A 15437-nucleotide genomic window follows, 5' to 3' on the forward strand; every position below is an offset into this window, starting at 1 on the left:
GTGCAGGTGTATGGTGCGAAGGCTCCCTGTGCGCCTCCCGGAGTTAGAAAGGGGTTAGTTTAATCTCCGGTTTGCTAGTAAAACTAAATTGCTATACAGTGGTACCTCAGGTTAAGAACTTAATTCGTTCTGGAGGGCCATTCTTAACCTGAAACAGTTCTTAACCTGAAGCACCACTTTAGCTAATGGGGCCTCCCGCTGCCGCCACTGCACGATTTCGGTTCTCATCCTGAAGCAAAGTTCTTAACCCGAGGCACTATTTCTGGGTTAGCAGATTCTGTAACCTGAAGCGTCTGTAACCTGAGGTACCACTGTACAGTGGTACCTCGGGTTACATATGCTTCAGGTTACATACGCTTCAGGTTACAGACTCCGCTAACCCAGAAATAGTGCTTCAGGTTAAGAGCGTTGCTTCAGGATAAGAACAGAAATCGTGCTCCGGCAGCGCGGCGGCAGCAGGAAGCACCATTAGCTAAAGTGGTGCTTTAGGATAAGAACAGTTTCAGGTTAAGAACGGACCTCCGGAACGAATTAAGTACTTAACCCAAGGTACCACTGTATTGCGAAATGATGCGTGTCTAAAAAGTGTGTCACCAACACGAAAAGTTTGGAAAGTTCTGTGGCAAAGTCTCGAAGTTATAGAGTGAACTGTACCACCTTGGCTTTCAGGTGGAGGACTGAGTTTAAACATCCCCCCTCCCCCAGTGCTAACCTCTCCAGCAACAATTCCCTGCAAGCTGAAGAGAGAAAAACGCTCGCTCTGTCTTGTGTGGGTTTTCTGCTTATAGAGGAGTCTGTGAGCAGCGCAGGGAAGCATAAAAAAAATGTGACCTGTCAGCTGCAGTTTCAGTGGCGCAGTCCGTTGTATCATCCTGCTCTGCTGCACGTGCTGAGCGAGGGCTGGATCCCACTGCGTTCAGGGGGTGCTTACCCTCAGGTTAGTGGTGCGGAGAACTGCAGCCTCAGGGCCAAAGCTCGACGCGACACTATTCGTGCAGTTAGCAATGGTGTCAGTGGCGTAGCGTGGGTTGTCAGCACCCGGGGCAAGGCAAGTAATTTGTGCCCCCTAACCCGTGGATTTGCACCCCCTAACCCTAACCCCCAGATGTTGCGCCCGGTGCGGCCGGCCCCCCCTGCACCCCCCATGCTACGCCACTGAATGGTGTCTTTGTCAGTAGATATATCGGGAGAGACAGACCTGAATGGAAAGGTTCTTCTTGTTTTTAAGCAACATCCAGCCTCTCCCTTTTGCCCTCTTCCTTTCTGTTTCATTCTTCACAAACTTTATACCATTTGGCTGTTGTGGGACTTGGGTGCATTTGTGCCAAAACTGTCTGGCATGCCTGGTCCCTCGGTTCATGCTCTGTGTCTGTATTGAGTGGGGTTTGTATGGAGAAAATAAAGCTAATTTAGCTTGGTGGGCAGGGGCAGGGGCAAGGGGCAGGGAATCTGGATGCTACTTTGGCTTTGCCTTGTAAGTATATGTCTTGTCTTGGATCCCCGGAAAGCACAGATTGCCTAAGATAATGACATACCCATCTTAAGTGCAATGCAGAAAAATACTTTCCTGGTTGCTTGTTCTGCCTTCTAGCCATGTGTTTGCAGGGAACAAGGGACAACTGCCATGAAAACAAAGAGTGTCTCTGTATACAGTGGTACCTTGGGTTACAGACGCTTCAGGTTACAGACACTTCAGGTTACAGACTCCGCTAACCCAAAAATAGTACCTCAGGTTAAGAACTTTGCTTCAGGATGAGAACAGAAATCGTGCAGCGGCAGCAGGAGGCCCCATTAGCTAAAGTGGCATTTGAGGTTAAGAACAGTTTCAGGTTAAGAACGGACCTCCAGAACGAATTAAGTACTTAACCCAAGGTACCACTGTAAATGCATGGAGCTAAAACTATATGTATATTTTATTTATTATTATTATGGTTGTCAGCAATGCATTCCAGAAGCAAGGGCTCCCTCCAGACATTCTTTCCGCTGTGCATTCATGATTATTTGTGCTCATGATAGTATGAGAGTGGCTAGACATGACCCTGCTTTCAATAGCATTTGGTCCTGCAGAGGTTTCAGGGAGGACGTGACGCTTTGCTTCTAGTCAGCGCGTGTCCCCATACCTCTCTGCTGAATTCCTGTAACTTTTCATACCACAAATGCTCCAGTTTATTTTTTGGTGGCGCTTTTGTTGCACAATAGCACCGCAGGAGTGATCCTCTAGGCAGCAATAGTGCAGTGCAGTTGAGGAAGGATTGCAGAACAAGAAATAACAGGGAACACTGTGTGGACCCTCCAGTATAAATCCACCCCTAATTCACTACTATTGCAGATCCAACACGGCACACAGAAAAAACGGGATGCTGTCTTCCGGGGCTGCACTCTTGTGTGAGATTGTGGCCCCGATAAAAGCACTTTTCTGGGCACAGTGCCCCAAAACACACAGTTTGGTATGCTGCACAAGAATGCGGCCCTGGAAAATCACTTTTGGGGGGTGAGATTGCATCCTGAAATTGCACGAGAGCACAGCTCTTAAATTGGCCGTTGTTTTCTCATGGGGAAAAGCAGTATGTTCTAGTTTGCCCAGGACAGTTGTGGGGTATGCTGTTGTGCCAATGACATGTTGCAGAATACATCTGCTTTAAAAGCACCAGTTTAGAGGGCCCCAAGTCCTATTGGGTTCAAATAAATGTGCATGGGATGGTTGCCATACCAGTAAATTCTAGAGTGAGCCTATGTTTCCTCCTCAAAAGTAAGCTCCACGTGGGAGTTCACTTCCTAGTAAGTTTGCAGAGGATCACAGGATTTAAGACCTATTAGGCACAATCAAATATACTTCAAAGTAAACATATAGGACTGTAACATATAGGACTGCATGCTAAATCAGTTAAATTTGTTTACACTAAAATATTAATGGAGTAAGCATTTTGTTTCCCCCCTCTTTGTTAATAAAGGATGTACGTATTTGTCATAGTGGGAGCTATCTTCGAAGATGCATGCCATCCTATGTGAAATAGGGTGTTTTCAGAGACGGGGGGGGGGTTGCCTTTTCAGTGATGGAGCCTGCCACCTACAGATTTTTAAAGTTCTTTTATTAGAAACAATTATATAAAAAATGTGTTGCCCTTTTAATCAAGAATGCTTTTATCAGAATTAATTGAAAGGGTTTTCATGGGGGTTTCATCTAGCCAATTAATTAGCTAAACATTCCACCCTACACTGAACTCTGGAGTTCTTACAGAAATTCTAAATCCAGTTTTGCAGTGTTATTTTATAGCATTACAACAATCACTAGGGACTCTACAGACTCTCTCTCTCTCTCTCTCTCTCTCTCACACACACACACACACACTCTCTCTCTCTCTCTCTCTCTCTCTCACACACACACACACACACACAACACCAACACAGTGGCGTAGCGTGGGTTGTCAGCACCCGGGGCAAGGCAAGTAATTTGCGCCCCCTAACCCGTGGATTTGCGCCCCCTAACCCTAAACCCCAGATGTTGCGCCCGGTGCAGCCAGCCCCCCTGCACCCCCCACGCTACGCCACTGCACCAACACACTAATCATTAGTTCCATGATTGTGCCCCTGAAGTGTGGAATTTGTTGTTGTGCATAGCAAATTCAACATCTTGGGAATCTCTGCCTTAAGTTTTGTTGCTGTTTTGTTAAACAGAAATAAGTCTCCCGACCTTAAGACTTCAGAGAAACACTTTGGAGTGTGTGGCTGAGCACGTATCTCACAAACTGGTAGCAGGAGGGCAGGTTGAGAAAGCAGATGTAGAATACATTTTTACGCTAAGGAAATATCCTGGAAACTCTTCTTAAATTGAATAACTAAGACCGGATTTCAGAATTCAGCTTCTCTGTTCGCAAAATGTGGAATCGCTCGCTCAGACAGACAGTTTTCACGAGGCTCTGTGGATTGTCCTTTTGTCAGCAAGCACGGAATCAGGCCAAAGAGGAGGAAGGATTGAAATCCAGTCATTACCGGGTTCCAAAGGGACAGATGAAAAAAGCCGGGCTGGCAGTATGGCTCACCATCAGGACACTGAATAAATCTAACATGTGCCCTGGCAGATGCCACCGTTTTGCCGGGGCTGTAATCCGTGCAAATCAGGGCTGGTGGTCCCTGCAGAGTACACGTGATTAGCCTAACTCGATGCCAACCGCACAGCCTGCCTGCAAGTCGGAGCATGAGATATTATTAGAAATAATTTCCTATGGCTCACAAAGTGAAACAAGGATGGTTTTGTTAATGAGAGGTCAGGTGCCTGAGCTGGGCTGGCGGCAGCACCCAGCACCCTTGGGTGGCTGCTAGGAGCCAAGCGCCCTGGCAGCTGCCCACCAACACTGGCACCGGTTTGAACCTGCCTGCCTGCCTCCTGCCCCTTGGCTGGGAGCTCCTCTGGTATCAGCTAGCTGGGTCAGCCACTTGCCATTGTAAGGCCCAAGTTGTTTGTAATGCAAAGCCGAACCGTAGTTTAGTGTGAGCTAGCAGGTTCCTGGAGAGGAGATTGTAGCTACTTTGTTTCTCCCTCCATTGCACTGCTCTAAGCCATGGTTTGGCTTCGCATGTCGACTGATCCTGGGCTCATGGTTCAGCTTTCTTCCAGGCTAAACATCATCCACCAGTTCCCCTGCTTCAGCTGTCTTGTAAAGATGTACAGTGGTACCTCTAGTTGCGTTCCGCTCTTGTTACGGACTTTCAGCTTACGAATGCGGCAAACCCAGAAGTGTTTACTTTCGGGTTCGCCACATGTGCATAAGCGAACTGTGCACTTCACGCATGCACAGAAGTGATCTGCGCTTTGTGCATGCGCAAAAGCGCTCGATCGCGCTGCGCACATGCACAGAAGAGGCACTCTAGTTGCGGACTTTTCGGGGTGCAAACGGCACCGCAAAATGGATTAAGTCTGCAACTAGAGGTACCACTGTATCTTTTTGCCCAGGCTTTCGCTCGACCCACAAGATTTGACTCTGTTGTTACTGAATTCCTGTTGTTATAATGCTGCCTTCCTTTTTCCTTTTTGGTATCTCAGTGTTACTATACAATTGACTTGTTTTATGTTGTATTTAAACAGATTTTTAAAATATTAAGCGGTGTGGAAACGATTATAAATAAAAATAACTGAGAGCCCTCTTGGGGAAATGCCTTGTTTCAAAATGTGGCATTGAAATTCTTGAGTAAAATAAATTCAGAAGTCTTTTGGGGGTGTCTTCTGCAGTTTGCTTTTAGCACCCTCTACATCCCAGAGGGTTTTTGCAGTTTCTAATTCCTTTTTTTTTGTTTTGTTTACTTTTTCAAGTGTATTTCACAATGTTGTATATTATCATCTTTTTAATGTATGTAATCAAAAAGCAACAGAGCAAAGCCGCCACCCCCAATAATTATTCCATTTTACAATTTTAAATCTGGAGAGATCTAAATAATAGATTTAATAAGCATATTAATATTACACCCCCACACCCACCCTATCTTTGTCCCAGACTTAAGGTGATGGCTATCCCTGAGGCGGGTTCCTCATGCAGGGAGAAAGGCTGACCTGAGGCTGGTCTTTAGGACCTCTTGGTGCTCCCTCCGGTCTTACGATTTTCTTATATTCTCCTAAAAACAGCCCGACACAAGGGACTTGACCTGGGCTGCCTTCTTATGACGTGTCTCCCTCTGACTTTGCCTCTTTGCAGTTCTATGTGCTGGGAGCTGTGCTGGCCCCGATCCGTGTCGCGCTGGCCTTCGTGGTCCTGTTCCTCATCTGGCCCTTTGCGCTGCTCCAGGTGGTGGGATTGCCGGAGGAGACCCTCCAGGAACCCTTTTCCGGCTGGAGAAAGTAAGTAGTGGGCCCCGCTCCGTGGGTTGCCTGGGCCTTTGGACCCTGCTGTGCTCGGCTCTCCTAATGCCCCTTCCTTTTGTTTCCCGCCTCCCCATTTCTCCCCCCTTTTCAGCACAGTTTCTCACGGTTCTGTCTACTTCCTGAGCCGCCTGATGTTCTTCTTGCTGGGCTTCATGAGGATACGGGTCCGGGGTCAAAGGGCTTCACGGCTGGAAGCGCCCATCCTGGTGGCAGCCCCTCACTCAACCTTCTTTGACCCCATCATCTTGCTGCCCTGCGACCTACCTAAGGTGGTCTCTCGCACCGAGAATCTCCATGTGCCCGTCATTGGAGGTGAGTGACTCCAGCACAACAGAACCAGGGCTGTGGGGAGGGAAGGGAATGGGCGGCCTTGCAAGGCAGGAAGAGGTTGCTCTGCAGCCCTCTCGGAGCGATGCCTCTGAAACGAGGACCCCATCTGAACTAAACATTTGAAGCTGTACTATGCCACTTTCGATAGCCACGACTTTCCCGCAAAGAATTCTGGTAGCTGTAGTTTGTTAAGGATGCTGAGAGTCATAGGCGCAAACTGCTAGGGACCGAGGTCCCTTTGCCCACACCCCAATAAAATATTTGAGGAGGCCGCCCGCCTCAAGGTTGCCATTCAAATGGCATGTGTGTGCCGTGTCATGTGATCAGTTATGTGGGATGAGGCTGGCTTCTCCCCACCCCATATTTTATTCAAGTTGGCACCCCTGCAGAGAGTTGTTAGGAGGCCCCAATTCTCCTCACAGAGCTGTGATTTCTAAAGTGTTCTAGGAAGAGTGCTTGATTGTTATACCATTTTGTGAGGGGAATGGGGGGGTGTCTGTTAACACTTGGTAAACTACATTTCCCAGGATTCCTTGGGGAACATAATGGCTGTTTAAAGTGGCACGATACTGTTCCAAATGGGGCCCAGGTCTTCCCATACCTAGGTCAACATTGTAAATGCTACACCCATACTGCCTCTCTCATATCCTGGCATTTTATTCCCCAGGATGGGCTGAGCCTCTTTTTTTCATGAAATAATGTGCAGGGGTTAGCAGGAACAAACCCCATGTGCTGCCCTGCCCCGTGTCATTCCTACTGAAGAAATTTCTCCTCAGTCCGGCTAGCTTCCAGTCTCATTCCTGGGATTTTGGGGTGGGGGGAAGTGCTTCAAATTACAAAGCATATTCAGGTGAGGCGAGGAAGGTTGGTCTTCCCAATCCATTTCCTGTTCAGGGAAGTGTCCAAAGAAAGGTCTTTAAATGTAAACACAACAGATACGTGAATGAATGCATGTGGCTTCCCTGTGACAATTTGTGTGGCGCTCTCTTTAAGACAGTTTTGTATACTCATCTGATTCTCCCCAAATCTCAACTTTTTCAGGGTTTGGGGAGGGGGGTTGGCAAGGGGGTGGTTTTTACTGTTGGATAACTCCAAGTTCGTGTCAAAGCTTTGATGGCAAAGACTTTAATTTCAGCAGACCGGGTGGCTTAGGAGGGAAAGGTGCTTGGGAAATAAAGAATGCCTCGTAATGTCTGTGTCAGTAAAGCACCGTATAATAATAACCAAGGGGCTGAGAAACAATGGTGGGCGGTGGACGTCCCTTTGCTGCCTCGCTGGTGGGCTTTCGATGGGACCACCTCCATGAGACTCTCTAAGGTGTTGAGACCACACTGCGTGCCACTAACCTGGGAGGCTTGAAAAAGAGGATTGGACCAATTCATGGAGAAATTGGAGACCAATTCAATGGCTGTGCTCTGCCTCCACAGTCAGAGGCAGCAGTGCTTATGAATACCATTGGCCTAATCCAGGAGGCCCTCCTGATGTTCTTATAATAGACAGCTCTCTTGGCAGTTCTGCCACTGCCAGAAGCATGGGAAATGGCGACCTGGAGAGTCCACCAACCTCCGAGGGAGACCGTTCCATTGTTAAACAGCTCTGCCTGTCAGAAAAGTTCTTCCCGATGTTTAGTCGGAATCTCCTGCCTTGTAACTTGAAGATTACTTCGACAGTAAAGTATTTACAGTGGTACCTTGGTTGTCAAACTTAATCCATTCCGGGAGTCCGTTCGACTCCTGGAACCGTTCAGAAATCAAGACACGGCTTCCGATTGGCTGCAGGAGCTTCCTGCACTCAATCGGAAGCCGCATTGGACATTCGGCTCCCCCCCAAAAAAGTTTGCAAACCGGAACACTCATTTCTGGGTTTGCGGCATTCGGGAGCTGATCTGTTTGGGAGCCAAGCCGTTTGGGAACCAAGGTACCACTGTACTGGGATGTGCTTCTTTTGTTGAATCTACACTATTCAGGTTGGAACAAGTTTGTTTTATTGTGTGTGTTTTTAATACATTGTTTTGCTTTTAAAGAATAAATATATCACTGTGTCACCATGACCTCCCATGGGACCCAGTGGCTAAGGGTGGGCCAGAGATCTTAAATAAGTTGATTAAAATAAAACAAGACTTCTGGGGAAGCTGGGAAGCTCTGCTAGATGGGCCTTTGGTCTGATCCAGCTGGGCTCTTCGTATGAAACACTCGTTCAGATCGCCACAGCGATTTCAGATTTAGGGAAAGCTTCCTTAGGCCAATTACCAGGATTGAGGTGTCTGGCGACGACCCAGGGATGCCCCTAAGTCCACCCCTCTCTTCCAAATCCCATTTCTCTTTCTCTTCCACCCCCACTAGCCCTGCTGAGGTTTAACCAGGCCATCCTGGTCTCACGGCACGATCCGGCTTCTCGCAAGAAGGTAGTGGAGGAAGTGAAGAAACGGGCAACTTCCCAGGGGAAATGGCCGCAAGTAAGGTTTTTACAGGAGCTGCAGTTTGCATTCCTGAGTTACCGGTTTGGGTCCCTGAGTAAGATAATCTGCTTTATTTCCCCTTCTCTTGTTTGCAGGTACTTTTTTTCCCAGAGGGAACCTGCTCAAACAAGAAAGCCTTACTGAAGTTTAAACCAGGTAAGAGCCTGTGGGGAGTTGGGCAGATGAGCCTGTGGACAGAAGTGGGTGCAGGGCATTTTAGCTGTGGTAGGAACTCTACTCCTCTCATTCATGCTGGGCAGGTAAAGGTAAAGGGACCCCTGACCATTAGGTCCAGTTGTGGCCGACTCTGGGGTTGCGGCGCTCATCTCGCTTTCTTGGCTGAGGGAGCTGGCGTACAGCTTCTGGGTCATGTGGGCAGCATGACTAAGCTGCTTCTGGCGAACCAGAGCAGCGCACAGAAACATCATTTACCTTCCCGCTGGAGCGGTACCTATTTATCTACTTGCACTTTGACGTGCTTTCAAACTGCTAGGTGGGCAGGAGCAGGGACCGAGCAATGAGAGCTCACCCCATCACAGGGATTCGAACCGCCGACCTTCTGATCGGCAAGTCCTAGGTTCTGTGGTTTAACCCACAGTGCCACCTGGGCAGACAATCCAGCAAAAATGGGGGCACAGCCTGGGTTTACCTTCAGCCACCCATAGGATGACTTGCTTTTATTTTAATTGATTATAGTTTGTTGTTGTTTAGTCGTTGAGTCATGTCCGACTCTTCGTGACCCATGGACCAGAGCACTCCTGTCTTCTACTTCCTCCTGCAGTTTGGTCAAGCTTTTTGTCCATGGAGTTTTCTTGGCAGTTTAGCAGTTCTTTATTGTACAGTCGTACCTTGCAAGTTCAACTTCCAAAACGTTCGGAAACCAAAGCGCAGCTTCTGAAAAGGCTACAGGAAGATCCTGCAGCCAGTCAGAAGCTGCGGAAGCCACGCCAGATGTTCAGCTTCCAAAAATCATTTGAAAACTGGAACACTCATTTCCGGGTTTCAATTGTTTGGGAGCCGATTTGTTTGGGAGCCAAGGCATTTCAAATCCAAGCTACGACTGTAATCTTAAATGTAAACTGTGTAGGTGTAAATAATAATTTAATTTGCAGACATTTAAGTGTTAAGTGTAAATAATAACTTAAATTGCAGACATTTAAGTTTTCTGTTTACTGTTATATTCCAATGGATTATTTAATATTGCTTTAATTGATATAAGTTGTTTATTTGTAAGTTACGTTTTTATTATATATATTTTTACAGTATTGGGTCAGATTGCTATTAGGTGTGTGGCCTTTGCTATCTATTTTGCTGTTTCTTCAGCTCGCAAAACCGCCTTGTGTATAGCAATACAAAAAGGCGGTATACAAATTAAAAGTGACTTGAAAAGAATGAAACGAAGGACACAAGAGCAAGTCTTGAGGGTGTGTGTTCTTCATCCTCAGGTGCCTTCATATCTGGTGTCCCCATCCAGCCGGTCCTCATCCGATACCCAAACTCTCTGGTGAGTCTACAAGAACATTAGGGAAGGGTGGGCAGAACATCTGGTTGGCAATAATAATAATAATAATAATAATAATTATTATTATTATTATTATTATTATTATTATTATTATTATTATTTATTTATACCCTGCCCATCTGGCTGGGTTTCCCCAGCCACTCTGGGTGGCTCCCAACAGAATATTAACAACATGATCAAACATCAAACATTAAAGAGCTTCCATCCCTGACATCTCCAGGTAGGGCTAGGAAATATTCCCTGTCTGACACCCTGGAGAACTGCTGTAAGTTGGTGCTAAGCTATATAGACCCCGTGTTTTGGCTTTGCATCGTTCCATTGCTAATGTTCCTAAAGGTACTGATGGTGAGGCAGCTGAAGAGGCTGTATTTCAGTTCCTCCGCACATGCGTACAGCTGTGCACCTGAGTTCGATGCCATGACAAACCTCCCTAAATATTATTTTAAAAGTGCTTCTTTTCTTTATAGGATTCGACGACATGGGCATGGAGAGGACCTGGAGTGTGAGTAATTGACATGGGGGCATCAAATCTGGAACACTGTGTGCACTGGTGTGTGGGTTGGGGTGTGCTTGTTCTGCAGGCTGATGGGGGCTTGGTTTGTAGCCAAGCGTCACCTTCCATTTTTGTCCTTTCAGGTTAAAAGTCATCTGGTTAACAGCATCTCAGCCCTGCACAACAGTGGAAGTAGAGGTAAGGAAATGTCTCTTTTTCCTTTCCTTTCCTTTTTGCACTGCAGCGCCCCCTACTGTGCCACGCTTCCTAATGCAAAGTCCCAGATTGCCCAAACACTTTAGGATTCAGAGTCAGAATCCATAAATTCAGATTCAGTTAGCTACCCACTCCACTTTTTGAAGGGAGTAGTTTTTCAACACCCCTCATCCCCACCACTAACATGGTAGAACTCTTTTTATCATATGCAATTATGGGAATTTCTGGAAAATTTGAAGCCGTAGAGAGGGAGAAATGTTTTGCTGCTGTTTTTTTTTCTAAGGAAAACAGGGTGGAACTTTAGAGGGGAATTGAAATATATGCAATACTCATTTGCCAAAGGTGAACTCATTTTACTACTTTAACTGCATAGAACGCACTATTTAGCAGCAGGGGTGGCATGCAATGTACAGAGCAATCATAAGGATGTTTACTCAGAGACAAGGCCCACTTTTCAGTGGAGCTCACTCCTAAGTAAAGGCTCACTGAAATTTCTCTCCTACTGGAAAAATGGGGGTGGGAAGTCCTAGCAGAGTGGGGAAAGAAAGTAGGGGGAAAGCTGTGGGGTTTTTTTCCTTCCCAGGAGGTTTCGTGGACCATCACAATTCTTAATCGCATATCAGACCCACAGCAAGCCATCTCTCCCCGATTGGGCTCATAATTCTTCCTGTAATTTTCAGTTCCTCCCAGTTTATCAGCCCAGCGCTGAGGAGGCTGTGAACCCCACACTGTACGCTAACAATGTCCAGAAAGTGATGGCCAAGTAAGTATGAAGAGGGAGCAGGTCTTCATAGTTTGGGGGGAGTGAGGGACTTTGGTAGGCTGGGCATGGTGCAGAATCCTGTTTAAAGTTCTTGCTTCCCCTCAAAGAATTCTGGGAAGTGAAGTTGACCCTTCAACAATTCCTAGCACCCTTAACAGTTCCCATAAATCTTTGGAATTACAGTTGCCAGGAATCTTTGAGGGGAAGCGATGTGCTTTCTGTGGGTGGCACAGATACCAAAGAGGCCCAGAAATGAGGAGAGGCAGTGACTGTGTGGAAGAGATGAGGCGAAAAAACTAGACCCAGGCCCCAAATCAAGGGCACTCCCCTCCACTACAGCCCCACAGATTGCATGGACACAATCCAAAGTCATCCATTCCACTTTATTACAGTGTGGAAACTTCTGCTGCTTGAAAGCTGTCAGAAGCAGCCGCAGGGACTGTGAGCATTTAAACCTGAGGGAAATGGGGAACGTGGTAGCTGTAGTCAGAACAAGAAGAAGTAGCAGGTAAAATAAAGAGAAAGAGAGAGGCTTTTCTGCTAGCAGGAAAAACCCCATCACCCTTAAGCAGCTGATTCAAGTCCCTGGTGGTTAATGTCTGGGGGAGACGATCAGGATGTTTGTGGGCAGGAAGTGTGACTGTAGCATTGGCCCTTGACGCAAGTTGATGGGAAACCCCTCCTCTTATCAGGCGAGGCCTCAATTTGCTACTTAGACCTTTCCCCCCCCTCTCCTTTTCTTTGCCTCTTGCCCCTTCTCCCTTTTTTTTGGCCAGAGCCCTGGGAATCCCAGCTACAGATTGCGAGTTTGTGGGCAACCTTCCAGTCACCGTTGTGGGGCGCTTGAGAGTGGCCCTGGAACCACGCATCTGGGAGTTGGGCAAAGCGCTTCGGAAGGCCAGGTGAGAGGCCGCATTTGTGTGCAGGAAGGTTGAAGGTTCAGCTCCAAGCATCCCCAGTTAGAAGGATCAGGAAGTAGGGGCTGGGAGAGATCTTGGCTTGAGATCCCGGGAAGCCACTCTGAACCTGGTCTAGGTGAGTCTGTTCTCTAAAAAAAGAGGGCGGAGGGGCTGGGAACACACAGGAAGCAAAGGAAGATGTCTCATATCAAACTCTTGGTCCATCTAGCTCAGTGTTGTAGACTGGCAGCAGCTCCCCAGTCTCTCCCAGCCCTGTCTGCAGATGCTGGGAATTGAACCCAGAACCTTCTATGTGCAAAGCAGATGTTCTGCCGCGGAGCAAGGGGCGTGCGTCACTGGCAGTAGAAAGCCACTAGTTCAAGAGTGCATGAGAGGGTCCCACATCGGGGCCAGCCACAGCATGATGGTCGAAGCAGCGGTGGTGCCCAGGATGCCACGTTGCCATTTTCTGACGGCAGCTAAGTTTCCCTTCGGTCTCCTCTTGCGATGGGCAGACATGTCCCCTCATCATCTATGGCTGAGTGAAGCATGTGGGGAAATCCAAAAGAAGGGTACAGTGGTACCTCTGGTTGCGAACGGGATCCGTTCCGGAGGCCCGTTTGCAACCTGAAAGGCACGCAACCCGTGTCTGTGCCTGCGTGGGTCACGATTCGCCGCTTCTGCACATGCACGTGGCGTCATTTTGCGCCTCTGTACATGCACAAGCGGCAAAACACGAAAGTAACCCTTTCCGGTACTTCCGGGTTGCCGTGGGACGCAACCTGAAAACGCTCAACCTGAATCAAATGTAACATGAGGTATGACTGTACTTGTTACGGTAAATGTGAAAACCTTGCTTTCCTTATTGGTTCCCCCCCTTCCTGCAGGTGCCCAACAGGGGGAGTCAAGAGCCAGCTGGATTCCTTGCCTGCTGGTGCATCAGGGCAGCTAGGGCCGAAGGAGCTGGCTCATTGGCTGGGGCTGGCCTGCCCTGAGGATGTCGAAGGGCTCTGCACCTATTTCCAGCAGGTAAGTGGGAGCAGGAGGGAAAGCACAGAAGCGGTTTGTGCAATCGCAAGTCAGTGTTTTAAACCCGAAATGTCCTTGAGGGTTTTGGCAGCACGGCGGTATGCAAATGTAGCAAGTACAGTGGTACCTCTGGTTAAGAACTTAATTCGTTCTGGATTTCCGTTCTTAACCTGAAACTGTTCTTAACCTGAGGTACCACTTTAGCTAATGGGGCCTCCCACCACCGCCACACGATTTCTGTTCTTATCCTGAAGCAAAGTTCTTAACCCGAGGTACTATTTCTGGGTTAGCAGAGTCTGTAGCCTGAAGTGTCTGTAACCCAAGGTACCACTGTAAACGTGTTGGGGTTATTGTTTTTTGTTTGTTACTATGGTATTTATTTTTTTGTTTTAATATTGTAAACCAGCCTGTGATCTTTGGATGAAGGGCGGCATAGAAATTTAATAAATAATAATGATGCGTTTTACTCTTTGCATTTATATCCCACTTTTTCTCCATGGAGATCAAAGTGGTTCTCCCCCTCCTAATCTAATCCCCACAACAGCCCTGTGAGGTAGATTAGGCTGAGAGGCCATGACTGGCCCAGCTTCAGCTTCATGGCCAAGTGGGGATTTGAACCCTGGCCTCCCAGGTCCTAGTCCTAGTCTGACGCTCTAACCACTGCACCACACTGCCTTTCCAAAATAGAAAGGACATGGAAAGATGTGGTATTCAATGAATATCCTGAAACAAGGGGAGATGCTTTGTGAAAATGGCTGCAAAAAGTCTAAATCACTGTTAATGTGCTCCCTGATTGGCTAAGATTGGCCACTGTGATCTGCATGGGGAAAGCCGCCATTGTCTTAGCTACGTAGGCCTAACTTGCCCTTTGTTTTGCCTGCACATAGCCAAAATCTTATGGGAAACAGAATGGGGGAAATAACAATGAAACAGGGGTGAGCTATGGCTGTGAACAGCTTCACAAAAAAAGGTGATTTTAAGGTTATCCAGCCCCCTGTCCAATTTGTCGCTACTTTTTGAGGTTAAAGTTGAGCCAAGAGAACATCTGGTTCAGTGTGCAATGCATTTAGTCCTCTCCTTCTTATATCTCTTCCCAGGATGCCGATGGCAACATGGACTCCCGGGAAGTGGCCCTAGCCCTAGAGGCATTGGAAGGAGAGCACAACCCACAAGAACTGACGTTTCGTGCTTTTAAGGTAACCATTGTGGTTGAGTTCGATGGAGAGAAAGTCAAGCTAGTGATTTGATGGAGACAGAGAAACCCAGTTCTTTGCTAAACATCTAAACAATGAGTTGGATGGCACTGGCTAGAGGGTATGGGGTGATGCCTAGCCCTTCTGGCTTGTTGCTTCCCCCCTGCATTCCACTCCCCCAGCCATTTTTCTCAGCATCTTGGTTGGGGAGAAGCATTCAGGGAGGGGAGTTCTAGGGTGGTCCCTATAGGACTTCTGTCTACGTGAAGCACAAGTGAGATTGTGAGTTTAGAAAGGGGTTAATCCAAGTGATGGACGTCATGGCTGCGTGCTTCTGTGGTCTAAACCACAGAGCCTAGGGCTTGCCGATCAGAAGGTCGGCGGTTCAAATCCCTGCAACGGGGTGAGCTCCAGTTCGGTGCCAGCTTCTGCCAACCTAGCAGTTCAAAAGCACGTGAAGTAGATAAATAGGTACCACTCCAGCAGGAAGGTAAATGGCATTTCCGTGTGCTGCTCTGGTTTCACCAGAAGCGGCTTAGTCATGCTGGTCACATGACCCGGAAGCTGTCTGCAGACAAACACCGGCTCCCTCGGCCTATAGAGCGAGATGAGCACCGCAACCCCAAGTCATCCACGACTGGACCTAATGGTTAGGGGTACCTTTACCTTTAATCCGAGCG

General features: G+C 47.7%; 1 protein-coding gene across 1 annotated transcript; it reads left to right on the forward strand.

Moving 5' to 3' along the window:
• Positions 1-5651: 5651 nt before the first annotated feature.
• On the forward strand, positions 5652-14811 carry LOC310837171 (lysophospholipid acyltransferase LPCAT4-like; the record flags this gene model as incomplete). Its single annotated transcript, XM_083757324.1, has 11 exons — positions 5652-5830; positions 5946-6166; positions 8527-8639; positions 8738-8798; positions 10088-10146; positions 10632-10666; positions 10801-10855; positions 11554-11636; positions 12413-12538; positions 13423-13564; positions 14662-14811. Coding segments are annotated over 11 exons (1224 nt in total), but the record flags the coding sequence as incomplete, so codon positions are not given.
• Between the last annotated feature and the right edge of the window lie 626 nt (positions 14812-15437).

This window comes from Podarcis gaigeae (genome assembly GCF_964106915.1).
Source record: "Podarcis gaigeae genome assembly, contig: HAP1_SCAFFOLD_243, whole genome shotgun sequence".
NCBI lineage: Eukaryota > Metazoa > Chordata > Lepidosauria > Squamata > Lacertidae > Podarcis > Podarcis gaigeae.